The sequence below is a fragment of the Danio rerio genome, chromosome 19 (genome assembly GCF_052040795.2).
Source record: "Danio rerio strain M-AB ecotype USA chromosome 19, GRCz13ab, whole genome shotgun sequence".
Classification (NCBI taxonomy): domain Eukaryota; kingdom Metazoa; phylum Chordata; class Actinopteri; order Cypriniformes; family Danionidae; genus Danio; species Danio rerio.
Genome location: NC_141039.2, coordinates 37,414,783 through 37,430,275, shown reverse-complemented (window position 1 = coordinate 37,430,275; position 15,493 = coordinate 37,414,783). Strand labels below are relative to the sequence as shown.

Sequence of the window (15,493 nt, the reverse complement as noted above, 5' to 3'; positions counted from 1 at the left end):
AGGAGAAGGTGGGAATCAACTGATCTTTTTGGAAGTCTCTTTGGATCCTCGCAGGGAAATTGAGGTCTTTTATGAGGGGTCAAGTGGGTGACAGGGGGTAAGGGTGGTACCTAATTTATGGGTTACCGTGGTGATGACAGAAGAAGAGGGAAAATGGAGGTGTTGGTTATGTTCTTTCTTTTTGGTGTTGTATTTGTGTATCCTCCCTGCATTCCACCCTTTCTTTTTTATCTTTTCTGTCTGTCTTTCTTTCCCCAGTCTCTGTCCTTTCCCATCCCTGACCTCTTCTTGAGATTTGTCTCTCTCACGACCTTCTCCCTTCCCCCACTCCCCCTTCCATTCTTTTCCCACTATTAACCTGTGATTAAGTAAGCCTGTCGTCGGCTCCGGAGGTTTGGCTCCTGTGTGAAAGAGGGATGAGAGACTTGCGCTCTTTTACCACAGAGGTGTGAGAGTAAATCTTTTCTCCCGGTTTTTTTTTTTTTTTTTTTGTGCCACCTCATTCGTACCGTATGGACCGACTCTCTGTGCTTGTCTAATGACTCTGTGCTCTACTTCCTGGCTGCGGTAGCAAAGTGGCTCAATAAAAAGGACCTTTTAAAACTGCATTGAACCAAAGCCAGGCAGCTCAGCCATTGGCTCTGACGCAGTCTTGGTGTCAGTGTCCACACACACACACACTCAGACATGCTTACACAAACACACACACTTTTGTGAATTGTGAGTACATTGCATAGTTTTCCATTGTTTTTACACTGTACAAACTATATTCTATTACCCTAAGCCCACCCTATCCCTAAACCCAACCATCACAGGAAACTGTACAGTTTTACTTTCTAAAAAAACACATTGTGTGTGACTTATAAGCTTTTTGAGAACTGTTTTGAGAATATTTGGAGAATATTTCACCACCTGCTTGTAATACCCGTGTCCTGATATGTCACAAAAACAAGTGCACACACACTCTCTCAGCCTGTCCCTATAGGCTCAATGAGCTCATGTAAGATGAACTTTTAAGACGGACTCTACGTTGACAGTTAATGAAAAGGTGACCCCTCAAACTGACACTGGGATAGTTAGCTCAGTTTATTTATGTTGGTCCATTCACATTTGTCTAAGAGGCCCAATACTGGCATGAGCTCAGCTTATATCCATCACCACCAGCACTTCATGGTCCACCTGGTGGTCACACTGAGATTACTTCTTTATTTTGACAAGAATTCACAATATTGTTACTTTTAAGACCATTTTATTCGCTTGTCTCACTCTACTGTTTAGTAACCTCCATTAGCTTTTGAATAGTCTGTTCTTTAAATAACTTTGAAACAAAAGTCTTTCTAAAAAAAAGGTGTAAAATATAGATGAGCAAAAATGGATCATTAAAATGTCTTATTGAAATTGTGAAAAAATATTTTTACTTTTTGCACACCATATCCCATCCTTTTGTGATTATTATTTATTTTTTTTGCACAGAGAAACTATACGTGTGTAACTGTGTGTATTCTAGAGCATGCTCGTAGTTGTCCCTGTACAGTTCCCACAGGGCCACTATTCATGCAATATTTAGCATATACTCAAACTGTCTGAACTACGGCTGGGCGATATGACAAAAATCTCAAATCACGATAAAAATGATCTCTGACATCTCATATCCTGATAACGCTATGTATATATATATATATATATATATATATATATATATATATATATATATATATATATATATATATATATATATATATATATATATATATATATTTTTTTTTTTTAATCAAGCAAGTTTTTTTATATTAATAATAATAATATTTGATTTTAAGTTTGAAAATAATTAGCCCCTTTAAGGTATATATTTTTCGATAGGCCACAGAACAAACCATCATTACACAATAACTATAACATTATATTAAATTCCCTAACCTGCCTAGTTGACCTAATTAACCTAGTTAAGACTTTAAATGTCACTTTAAGCTGTATAGAAATGACTTGAAAAATATCTAGTCAAATATTATTTACTTTCATCATGGCAAAGATCAAATAAATCAGTTATTAGAAATGAGTTATAAACACTATTATGTTCATAAATGTGTTGAGAAAAATCTTCTTTCCGTTAAAAAGAAAAAAATATAAGTGTGTGTGCGTGCGTGCGTGCGTGTGTGTCTTGAGCTTTCCAGGTGGTCAGTATGCTAATATATATTTTTTCTATTACAAAAATGTTAATTTTACATCACTTTCCTACATCGATAGATAAGTGACAGCGTGGTTATTGCAGACAAAGAGCATGTGTTTGTGTGTATGAAGCTGTATTGTCCATCCTCCCTGTTAAATTTGATCTAATCTGAAACACACCCCCTCTCCTGCTTTCACTTCTCATTCTAACGCAGGGATCGATTTGTAAAAGAATTTCGGTTTTGAGCGACTTGTGTGAACCATCGATATCCCTGCATCTCAATGTGCACATCCACCTTTCTGATCAATAACATTTATAAAACATTTGTAATATTTAAAAAGGAAAGGTGCACAGTATGCACACTGAGGCGCAGGCACTGTTATATTATCAGCCACCCTCAAAAACTACCCGTTACTTCACTTAGTCAACAATAATACAAGTTTCTTGCACCGCAGCGTCTTGTTGTCATATTCCATTTACATTGTTTGCTGATTTTATTCAACAAAAGCCTAAGCCTAGAATTTAGTGCGAGTTGGTGCTACTTTGCCGTATGGTCAGTGCAGTAAGTGACTGTATTATCATCAATATCGTTACTTGATTAGCACAAAAGTTTGTAACATACAAAAACATAAAAAATGAAAGTTTACCTATGAAATGTTCTGCATTTGTGCTTTATTTTCTTTATTTGCTTTAGTTACTTCACCCGTACACAGCACAAAAATCCAGCATCTTCACATTGACATTAGTCTTGACTAGTGCATTTGAATGACATTTGTCCTGGGAGCAGTGTTTAAAATTGTGCTTATATAAGTTATGAAACAAGTAATACCGTAAACTGTGTATTTTGTGTTACCATGAAATAAAGGATAGAGCATAATAGGAAACATTAGACTTTTTAAATATCATCATATTGCCAGCCCTGGTCTGTACTGAATGTTTGTGTAGATGGTCTGCAGCAGTGAAATGAAACCTTCGTTAAGCTAAGCCCACTGTCCCGTGTTGGTTGTAATTGTTTGTGTTGAAGCTTGTGTGGTGTCTGCTGTGTGGTATCCTTAGATCAACCCTTGTCTTAAATCAGTCTGCAGCTCAGCTTGATGTAATCTTATAATGGCACCTTCAGGCATATTTACACAGGGATGGGTTGCATGCATTAAGTGCTGTCCATTCACCTTGTCAAAACCTGCATGCTTCACCTGTTACTCTGCAGCATGAGAACGTCTTTGCAGTATTCAGAACTTAATTTACAATAAAAAATAGTCTTCTTTTAGTTTGTCTAACTTGATGTTTGTGAGGTAGACTTATCTTTTTAAATTCTAGATGAATATCCTTGTTGATTTTCCTGTTTTGTAGTTCTGCATGTTCATGATCATGTTCATGTTGCTTCATCTGTACCATGCTTCGGCAGATTACTGAAGACTGTCGTCATTATCGGGCAGGTAAAAAGTTACAGATCGGAGATCAGTTTAAGAGCGGTGATGTCACTTTTTGTTAAGTGTGACTGCCGTTGGCATTAGAAGTGGCTGGTCTTAATAATGAGAGCTGGGCCATGCGTGTCTTCACGTCATGACTTCTACAACACTGCCCCCTGTCATTGTTTTGCAGTATTACAGCGAACTAACTGCTTTATAAGGACAATGTTTAAAGAGAAGGTTAACACAAATATGTTATTCTGCCGTCTTTATGTCAGCCTTGACTTGTTCCAACACTGAAAATAATGATTTTTTGCTAATATTTTTGCAAACAATTTATATAGATTAAATTTAAACAAATTAAATGTAATGTTCAACTTAATTTGTTTGTTTCAGCGTATCTGCAGGGTCTTAACAATTTTTAAAATGTCTTAAATGGTTTAAAAAATAATAATAATCTTAGGCCTTAGAAAAGTCTTAAATCCACTGAAATATTGTGTTGTAGGTCTTAAATAACTATAAACTGGTCTTAATTTAAGACTATAAACTGGTCTTAAAATGTGGGATCCTTTTTTTTTTCTTTCTTTTTTCTAAAACACCATAAAGACTAATAGTGTTGTTTAATTTCTGAAGGTTTGTAAATTTTTTCTTTCTCTCTTCACATCCATTGCTGTGTCTTTTTGTCGGTCATATGTCTTGTATGTCGACATTTTCCCTTGTTTTATGCTTTATTTCACATTTTGCACAGATTATTGTTTCGTGATGGTTTGACTGTCTGTTCCTTGTTTTTCTCTCTGCAAAAACTATAAATAAAAAAGTGTTAAGAGACGTTTATTTATTAACTCTATTTACTTAATATGGTTTAATTGCCTTCCTTACATTAACACTTGCTTTTAATGTTTTTTTAAGGTTTTAACTTTATTTTAAAAATTTACTATTAATAAAAAAGTCTAAAGCGTTTAGCCTTGTGCAAGTCTGAAATTTCATTCCATTTGGTCTTAAATGGTCTTAAAAGGGTATTAAAAAGTCTTACATTTGACTTGATGAAACCTGTTAAATTAACCCAAATAAATAGTTTGCAACGATTTACATTAAAAAATAATAGTAAATCCAATGAATCATTTTTTCAGTGACAGGTGTTTTTGTTGTTTTAAACACAAAAGAAGATATTTTGACGAAAGGAAAAACAAATACTATAGAAGTAAATAATAATCAATAATGGAATTATTGCACAAGTTAATTAGAGTTTATATTTATAAAGCGCAATAAAACAACAGTTGTTGACCATTGCGCCGTACAAACCTAAAAGCAAATTTTCAAAAATAGACTGCAACCGATAAAACAAAGAATTCATCCAACATACTGTATACCACACAGCATCAACGATAAATAACAAGACACCAGATAGGTACAATAGGATACATTTTCTGCCAATTTAAAAGCTCTTTATAGGAGATGTAGTTTAAGTTTAAGTTTCCCCCTAAACCAAGATTCATCGGAAATTGTTCTAATTGACATGGGTAGCCCTTTCCACATTTTAGGACCTACTATAGAGAAAGCTGGATGTCCTTTTTTTCTTCAATTTTCTGGCTCGATAACCTGAAACATCTGTCAAATCTTTAAACAGTAATAAGATTAAAGAGATAAGAGGGAGCCTGGCCATTTAATATCTTAAAAACATGCATTAAAATTAAAACTCAATTCTAAAACCTATGGGCAACCAATTTAGGGAGCACAGGATAGGAGTTATGTGTTCAACCTTGCGGGTGCCAGAAAGAAGCCATGACCTCATGACCTAACCTCAATCAATTTTAGTAATGCAATATATATCGTCCATACATAAAAAATAATTTTAGCAGTATTTTAGCTGATTTGGCTAGAGGTGTCAGTGTCAGTATGGTTACGTAACTTTTGTAAGTTACATAGTATATTTTCATGTGAGTGTATGACACCAATCAATGGTTTTCTAGCTATCTTAAAATAATCTTCTGTTGTGATTAACAGAAATAAGAGTTTCAAACAGGTTTGAAACAAATGAATAATTGCAGAATTGACAGTATTGAGTGAACTATCCCTTAAAGTTTGTATATTTAGGGTTTTTAGTTTTTGTCATTCTCCACATGCAAAATTGCTTTCTTGTTTGGAAAAATAAACCCCAAATTTTTTTTTATTATTTACTCACAGCATTGATCATCCAGAACGATAGCCAATACATTGTTTTTAATCCTCATCGCAATATAGCTTCTTTGATTTAATTGAAATAAACATGGATGTGATTGCTCTGTGCAGTTTAATTGAAATACGTCATTCATGGAACAAGGATTAAAAAAAGATGCTGCCATAAATGGCAAAATACTTTAAGCATACCTGTTTTTTCACCATAACAACTACATGTCTCATTTCAGTTGAGTAGAGGTCTGTGAAATGCTGTCTTCTTGCAGCAGTTCATCTTTGTGTGCAACAAATTCCTGGCATTGCTTTGGCTGTTTTAAGTTTGACATCACACATTCAGAAGTTCTCAGCTCATAAGAATATTATGTTTTATTTGCATAACAACACCATACTATTTGCACGTTTAGCAGAGCATTGTCTTGGGTGTTCAGTATGTTTTGTCACAGAATGTACATAATAAACATTTTGTAATTATTTTTTATTTGGAACCAAAAAGATGCAATGTAAACGTTAAAGGGATAGTTCGTCCAAAAATAAGTTCACTCATCCTCAAGTGGTTTCAGATTTCTTCTGTTGAACACAATAGAAGATATCTTGAAAAAAACAGAACAACATGCAATTTTTCACTTCCACAATAGGTAAATCAAGTATTATGGAAGTCAATGGTTACAGGTTTACAACATTTTACAAAAAAAAAAAAACATTTTGAGTTTAACAGAAGAAAGAAACTAATACATTTTGCAACAAGTAAATGATGAGTAAATTATGACATAACTTTCATTTTCAGTCTCAGCTTAACTAACCCTTTAGGTGAACTACAGCTTCGTGTATTATTTTCCTCTTTAGTCTGGACCAAGAAGCCTAAATTACAAGTGTGAACACACCCTTTACATATACATGCCTTATAGTCAGATTTTGCGGATTGGATCTGGGTGTTCATGTAGTTTACATTTTTGCAATGATATTATATCCATAATTTGTATTGCTTTAAATATATATGTGTCATGTTTATGTGTTTAATATAAAAAACAGCTTTCTCTAAGAAAAAGAAGACTCTGAAAATAACTCTCTTTTTTGAGCTGTATTGTTCATGAATGTGCTTTATCACAGTGGTGTTTCTTTCGTCTCGCAACGCCCTGCCTTTGTTCGCGGTCGGCATATTTCCTGTGACCTTGCGTTTCATTTAGAGGAGAAACACAGAAATAGTTATACCATATTGTAGAGCGAGATCCCAAAAATTATATTTGGCTTACAGTGTGAATGTTCTAACATCAGGGCAACCTTGTCAGTTTGAACTTCAGCTTTAAATTTGCACATTATCTCCATGTTTTCTTCTCTTTCTCAGGAGAAATTAGGGAGAAAGGCTTTTTCCTGCAGCTTACATGAGAGAGTCTTGCATCACATACTGTTTGTACTGTACAAATGGACTTTCTTGTGTTTCGTTTCAACAGCATTTGAACCAGACCTTCAGGAACAGCTGTGATCATGGGATTTGGCCATGACATCTGCTCCTGCCTTCTTATTAGTATTCATTAGTGATCATATATATGGTGAAAGATTTTTTGACCAATATTGCTTGTGTATATATATTTTACTTATTATTATATAGTATATATTATAATCTATTTCTGAATTGAAATATGACATATATGATATGGTTCTTTAGTCGTCAGGTATTTGTTTACAATTAATCAATTAATTAACCTAAAAAATGTTTTTATTACATCAAATTTATGTTATATGTTAATGCAAAGAAATATCAACAGATAAGTGTATACATATGATGTGGTATTATTGTGGTCAGGTATTTGGTTTACAATTATACAATCAATTAACTGATTTACTAAAATGTTTATATTAAACATCAAATAAATGACAAATTAATAAAAATTGAAAACAAATGTTCAAAGATAAACGTAACACTTAAATAAACTGAAATACGTAACGTTTGTAAATGTATAAATTATGTATGTTTTGATTGTGTATATACACACACTGGCACACACACATGCACACACTTACCGGCCACTTTATTAGGTACACTATACTAGTACTTTTTGTCTTCAGAACTGCCTTAATCTTTCGTGGCATTGATTCAACAAGACACTGGAAATATTCCTCAGAGATTCTGGTCCATATTAACACGATAACATTGAGACTCATCAGATCAGGCAACGTTTTTCCGATCTTCTATTGTCCAATTTAGGTGAGCCTGTGGGAATTGTAGCCTCAGTTTCCTGCTCTTAGCTAACAGGTGTGGCACCCTTTGTGGTCTTCTGCTGCTGTAGCTGCCATGTGATTGGCTGATTAGAAATTTGCATTAATGAGCAGTTGGACAGGTGTACCTATTTAAGTGGCCGGTAATGCCTAGTTCACACTAAAGGATATTAAGCCTGATTTGAGCCCGATTTGGAAGTTAACGAGCTCGCCGACAGATCGGGCTGTGATCGGGAAGAAATCTGCGGGTGCTCGCCGCTCGCCGCTCTTTATGTGTGAACTACTGAACAACGCATCAACGAGGCTCGCTGACGCGCCGCCGACACCTCGCAGACGGAAATCCAACATTCAGCATGCTAAATATTTCAGAGCAGTCGGCCGACTCAACCCCACGTGTGGTCAGATGTAGTGATGAGCTGCAGCCAATGAGAGAGCATATCAGCATGAGCTGAATGCCTGTGTGTTCAGGAGCTCAGCAGAAACATCTGTGATTGGTCAGAATAGGCATAGGTGCACTCGCTTCATTCTGCGTTAGCACAGACATGAGAGGAGGATATATTAACAGTGGAACTAGAATTGTGTAACTATTAGAATTACCATACTGCTCATACTGACCGTTCTCATATAAAACGCCATTTTGTCACAACATATTTACATTCAAAGCTATTATTGAGATATTAAAATTAAGCTTTGAATGTCTGGCATCATATTTAATGACACCATTACCCTAAAAATATAATCTTTTTTTGATAATACAGCCTATAAATATGTAGTTAAGATACTAAAACACTTAAAGGTCTTGGCTTTCATTTTCACTTTCAAACAGGAGCTATTTAACAGCACAGAATATGCTGTTTTGAAAGATATCTGAAGTAAATTGATGTTTTTGCCATCAGAAAGTTTTGTTTATGTTAGCAGGAAATTGCTAGGCAAGAAAATGCACACATATTTAAAGTCACAGTGAAAAGTATTAGACATGCATGCAGTCATTTTAACCAATATGGTAATTTAAGGCAGAAATGCTCAGTTCTTTACTGTTTTGTAATAAAAAAATAACAATGTCAGAAAGAAATACACTGATAGTTAGAAAACGGCAGGGTGTTATAAATATGTTAGTTTTATTTCAAAGAGTTATAAAATTACAAAAATTAAAAACTCTCTGTGTATCTATCCACTCGAACCTGCAGATGAGTGATTAATCCTCTGATAAATCAGCTGATTTGACGATGTTTTTAAATGCTTTCTCCAAAGCTTGAAACACAGTCAGTGATGTCATCAGCACACACGCAGCCAATAGTGTTCAGCTTTTTCTGACGACTCCTCCCTCAAAATTTCATTGGCTGTGGTTTGGTAGCTTGAATGAGCTGATGGGGAATGAGTTGTTGTCAAATCATGTAGTGTGTGACCCCCCTCTTGTGGATCGTTCACGGAGTGTTGCGTAGTGTGAACACCTCAGAGATTAAAAGACACAAAGTCAAGTCTTGTAGTGTGAACAGCACAGCGATCTGCTGATGTTTAAAATCCTGTAGTGTGAACTAGGCTTAAGGGTGTGTGTGTGTGTGTGTGTGTGTGCGTGCGTGCGTGCGTGCGTGCGTGCGTGCGTGCATGCGTGCGTGCGTGCGTGCGTGCGTGTGTGTGCGTGCGTGTGTGTGCGTCTGTGTGTGTGTGTGTGTGTGTGTGTGTGTGTGTGTTTGTGTGGATAGATAGATAGATAGATAGATAGATAGATAGATAGATAGATAGATAGATAATTAAATATTTGTAAAAAAAAATGTATACATTTCTGATTTATTTGATATATATATATATAAATTATTTTAAATAAAATTTTCTCCAAATATATTTGTGTTGGACATATTTAGTAAAATTGCAGATGACATTTATGATCCTGTTTTGCTATTTATTTGTTATTTTTGCTATTTGTTGTTAGTTGTAAACCAGCACATGTTGTCAGGCTTGTTGCTAGCATGTAAACCCCAGAGCCATGTGGTTTAACACCGCTGCCACAGATTTGCAGTTGTTACTTGTTTTTTTAGCACACTCACCCGCGATCACTTTCTTTTTTTATCTTCTCTTGTCAAGCCAAAACCTTTCACTTTGTAAAGTCCCTTTTCCCTTCTGTGTTTCCCCTTTTGACTATTTTAAAACAGAAAATGCAACAGAAAATGTAGAGATGATGGCAAGCGCATGGCTATTTGTGATTGGATCAAACTATCACAGATTAAAAATGATTGGATCGTCCACATGAGCACATGACATTTAGAGCCGTGTGTCAGTGAGTCAAGTTGCTCATAAGCCCACCTGTTGCCACAAAACCACAAGGACTGCATTGCAGGTTTCATGCCGTTACACATATTAGGCACACCCAAAATGACACGCATCTGGACACATACCACCATCTGCTCTTAGTCTATAAGGTGACTTTTGCAGTAAACCGTGTCAGTGGCTTTTGCAGTAACTGAGATTGACTGTGCAGTTAGTCATGCAGCATCACTGTACAGGGCTGTGCAATATCATGATGTGTATTATTTGGACCAGGGGTGAGGCCAGAAATTGAAATATGGTGGACCTCGGTGCATACTCTTAAACTAAGTGTTTAATAACTGCTATTGTATATAGTATTGTCTTTTTAGTCAAAAAAATAAAAATGCATCCTGAGTGCGAAAGCATTCACTTTGACAAACTGTAAACAGCAGATCTTATAATTCAAGATCTGAAAGCAAAAATACAGAAAAAATACAATTTGCTTCTGAATTTTCTCACGTTATGAAATTAGCTAAAGCAGGCAGAAATATATTGAATTAGGCCCATTTATTCATAAAGTTTAGATGTTTAATAACTGCAAATAATTATACTGTAGGTCTTGTTATTTTCAGATTTCTTGCAGATTAACGTGTAAAATACAAACAATCGCCGAAACATTAGGCTACAATGAAATCTGCAAATAAGGGGTTTTATTTAATACTGAAAACAACATGATTATAGTTGCCAATTATCATACCTTTCACACTAATTTTATTACTTATAATCTTTTTTCTTGACCAGCAAATAAGAATAGTCTGCTGGACAGTTTAATTTTCAGAGCTGCTGCCTCAGTCAGATCCAGCCAAATAAAGAAAAAAAGTGCAAAGCCAAATGATGTTTAAGAGAGAAAGGTATTTCCAATAATATTTAGAAAATGTTTTCTTCTGAGAAAGTCTCATTTGTTTTATTTCAGCTAGAATAAAAGTAGTTTTTATTTTTTTTAAAAACCTTTTTAAGATCAATATTATTAGCCCACTTAAGCAAGATTGGTTTTCGATGTCACGTCATTAATATTATTAAAGATTTTTAAACTAATTATTTTTATAAATTATTTTAATGATCATAAAGATTTTTATAATAAAAAAAAAAATGATCAAACTTTGATGCATCACATGCTTTTGTTCATATCTCGAGTCGGACAATTCTACCTATTAAAATTTATTAAAACATTAATAACTACAGAACATGGGTTGCTCTACAAATATATTTTTTATCATAGAATGAATAAACCATTAGCACCTATAAAAGTCAAGAAAAACAGGGCATTAATATATTCAAATATTTCTTTCCAGTTATCAAAGAAATAATTTGTTTCTTAACTATAGTTTTGTAACTTTTAAATGGTTTTAAAATCAAAATGAATGGTTAAACATATTACTGTAAATAAATAATCTGTTGGCTTTAACAGACTTATCTCTCAGGTTTTTCCAAAATTGTACAAAGACTTTCCTCCTTTTCCACAGCTGTTGCAATTTCTACCTAATAATTCAGGGCGGCTAATAGTTCTGACTTCATCTGTATATCGTTATCAGTGATATGAGATTTCTGTCATATCGCACAGCCCTACTCTGTACAGTGTTCACATCCAGCAGTCACTAAGGGCAAATATGGCTGCTGATGCCACAGTGACTCTACAACACTATGCACAGCAGTCAGTTCTCACGTCATTGGCACCTTCAGTGAATGTAACTCAACCCTCAACTCAAAAAAAGAAAAAAAAATGAGATCACAGTACCACCGCCACACACCCATCAACACTATTCGCCTCTGCCCCCTCAGACAAGTGCACTGCTCATAAAGGATGCTCTGCGGAGAAGGTCGCGTGCAAATATGGTAGAGAGCGACAGCACAAACTCATAGCAACAGAGAAACACTCGTAAACAAGACACATCCACATCACTACACACTACCCAATGCACAGGAAGCTGCCAGCCATGTGGGTAGACATAGAGAAGAGAAACTTTAGCTGCTCATTTCAGCTTTTCTTCATTTGTGTAATGACGACGCTGGGGTTATAACGGTTCTCAGAGCCATGGCTGAAAGCATGTCAGTTGTTTCAGAGGAAAGGAATTCAGTAACTCAGTGTCAGAGCGAGAGGAGGGAGCAGAGAGACTGAGTTAGATGATTAGCTTCAGAACTTACATTTTCAAAGAGGAGGTAGTTGAAGAGGATAAGTAAAGTTACAGTCTGAGATTTGAGAAAATATGAAGGAAGGATCCGAGCAGTGCAGGTTATAGTTCATTTTTAACTGACACTGTTGCGTTGATTTTAGTCAAGAGACTTGATTTGGGTTGGAGATCGAGGTATGGGCTTGTTTGATCCGGAGGTGTTCTTGCCAGTGATTTTTGTGACTGCTTATCTTCTGACGGCGACAGGAGTGTGGTTGTACTGTAGACGGCGGTTGGCCAGGAGGCCTGGTTTACTTGATGGTAATGCACATCTCTTTCCCTTTCACTCCTGCTGTCTGTCACTCACTGTGGAATGTCCTGGTTTCTAGTTCCCTCTTCTGGCTCCACCTCCTCCTGTTAGATTAATGCTTTGTATGTTGTATGTTGGTGTCTATCAAAATTATTATTATTATTATTATTATTATTATTATTATTATTATTATTATTATTATTATTATTATAGTTGTTGTTGTTGTTGTTATTAATAATCATGCAATAATTAATTATATGCTAAATGTTATTAATAGTAATTATTAAATAATAATTTATTTAATGTATTAGATTATTATTATTATTATTATTATTATTAATATTATTATCAATAATTCTATTAAGAATTATTATTTATTTTATTCATTATTATTAGATATTAATTAATTTAATGTATTAGAGTATTATGATGATGATGATAATGATAATTTATTATTATTATTATTATTATTATATATTTTTTATTGATATATATAATAAGAATATTTTCTAAATTCTTTATTGTTAAAAATTAATTTATTTAATGCATTAGAGTATTATGATGATTATGATGATTTATTAATATTATTACTGATAATAATAATAATAATAATAATAATAATCTTAATATTTTTAAAAAAATTATTATTATTGTTATTGATAATTATAATAAAACTTATTATTGTTTTTTTTATTATTATTAAATATTAATTTACTTAATGTATTAGCGTAATATTATGATGATGATGATGCATTATTATTACTGAGTATTATTATTTTTATTATTATTATTATTGGTATTGATAATTATAATAATGATTTTTATTGTTTTTATTCATTATTATTAAATATTAATTTATTTAATGTATTAAAGTAATATTATGACGATGTATTATTATTATTATTATTATTACTGATTATTATTATGATGATGCATTATTATTGTTATTATTATTATTATTGATAATTATAATGAGAATTAATATTGTTTTTATTCATTATTAATAAATATTAATTTATTTAATGTATTAGAGTAATATTATGATGATGAAGATGATGTATTATTATTATTATTATTATTATTATTTTTATGATGATGATGATGATGATGATGATGTATTATTTTTATTATTATTTTAATATTATTGATAATTGTAATATGTATTATTGTTTTTATTCTTTGTTATTAAATATGAACTTATTTAATGTTTTAGAGTACTATTATAGTTGTATTATAGTTGTTGTTGTTGTCATTATTATTATTAATAATAACAATATCGCTAATACTATTACAACACATTAAATAAATAAAATATTTGTGTTTTATTCTGAAATTTCTGCATTAAAATGAATGAATGAATTACTTTATTTATTTATTTATTTATTTAGTAAAACAAATTTATAAGAACTTAATGAATTTTTTCAATTTTTTTAGAACCACCAACTGTATAATTAATTTCTTTCTTTTTAATTTATGTTTTCTAACAATTCTAGGCATTCGGGCATCATTGCTTGTGATTTGTTTTATTACATTTAATGCAAATGCGCTTGACTACAAAATCATCCTATTATCATTCAAAATTGTCCCAAAATGATGGATTCTTTTCACTCTTATAGTAGTTTGTACAGTCTCCTCTTAAGATTTAAAGCATTCATCCCACAGTAAAGTCTGTGTGAGCTGATCTTTTTACATTTCTACACAATGTCTACATAATAGACAAGGTTTTTTTACACACTGAATAAAACTGAAGTTGTTTTTCTGCTGTTTTTTGTAACATATAACAGTTAATCCAAGACTTAATACATTCTTTCAAATTTGTTCTTCCTGCTTCACTGTAATAAACTTGTCAGCATATCGCAGTACTGCATGTTATTTTACGATCTCGCAAGGTACTGATAACCATGAGCTTCACATAGTGTTAACCCATCACTCCAGAGTTTGTCTTTGACATGTAAACACGATTTGCGGCTCTGCTGTCATTTACACAGTCTGCTCATTGTCATGTGCCGCATTACATGCAGTAATGATGTTGTAAATACAACAACAGTCTGAATGTGTGATGGGGATTTGTGTTGTGCACTCTTGTGGCTAGTTTAGCGATTGACTGCAGAGCTTTGGGTGAAGGACAGAGGTTCCCCTGGGTCATGTGGAATGTCCTGCTGAGTGTTATTGGCGATTGCCGTCAGTCAGTAAGGATTGAGTCAAATGGGGATGATGTGGAGCATGTGACAAGCAGTTTGGACACAATGTTGCATCAGTACTTGAAGTTCACTATAGTTTTTTACAAAAAGTGTTGTTGTTGTTGCTATTATTATTATTTGTTATAATTATCGTCGTATATTGTTATCTTTATTATTATTGTTATTGTTATATTTGTATTATTATTATTATTATTATTATTATTATTGTCATATTATTATTATTATTATTATTATTATTGTTTTGTTATTGTTATATATTACTGAATTATTGTTATTATCATTATTAATATCTATTTTTTATTTTAATATTGTCATATATTATTATTATTATTATTATTATTATTATTAATATTATTATTATCATAATTATTATTATTATTATTATTGTTTATATTATTATCATTATTGTTATTATTGTTGTTGTTCTTAATATTATATAATATTATTGTTATTATTATTGTTATAGATTCGTTATTGTTATGATTATTGTTATTATTATTATACATTATTATTGTTATATATTATCATTATTATTGATTTGTTATATATTATTAGCATTATTGTTATATATTATCATTGTTGGTATTGTTGTTATTATTATTATT

The 15,493-nt window shown here is 32.7% G+C and overlaps 1 protein-coding gene across 20 annotated transcripts in view; it reads left to right on the top strand.

Moving 5' to 3' along the window:
• The window catches only part of macf1a (microtubule actin crosslinking factor 1a), a 352,243-nt gene that overhangs the window by 97,385 nt on the left and 239,365 nt on the right, over nucleotides 1-15,493 (top strand). The window contains exon 1 of one of the 20 annotated variants that reach the window (XM_087295914.2): nucleotides 12,171-12,698. The exons of 18 other annotated variants lie outside the window; for them this stretch is intronic. In XM_087295914.2, coding sequence (XP_087152040.2) covers nucleotides 12,575-12,698 — 124 coding nt within the window. In that variant the 5' untranslated portion in view covers nucleotides 12,171-12,574. Of the gene's footprint in view, nucleotides 1-12,170; nucleotides 12,699-15,493 lie in introns of those variants that run through there. One more of the 20 variants, XM_087295910.2, reaches the window with a different exon arrangement.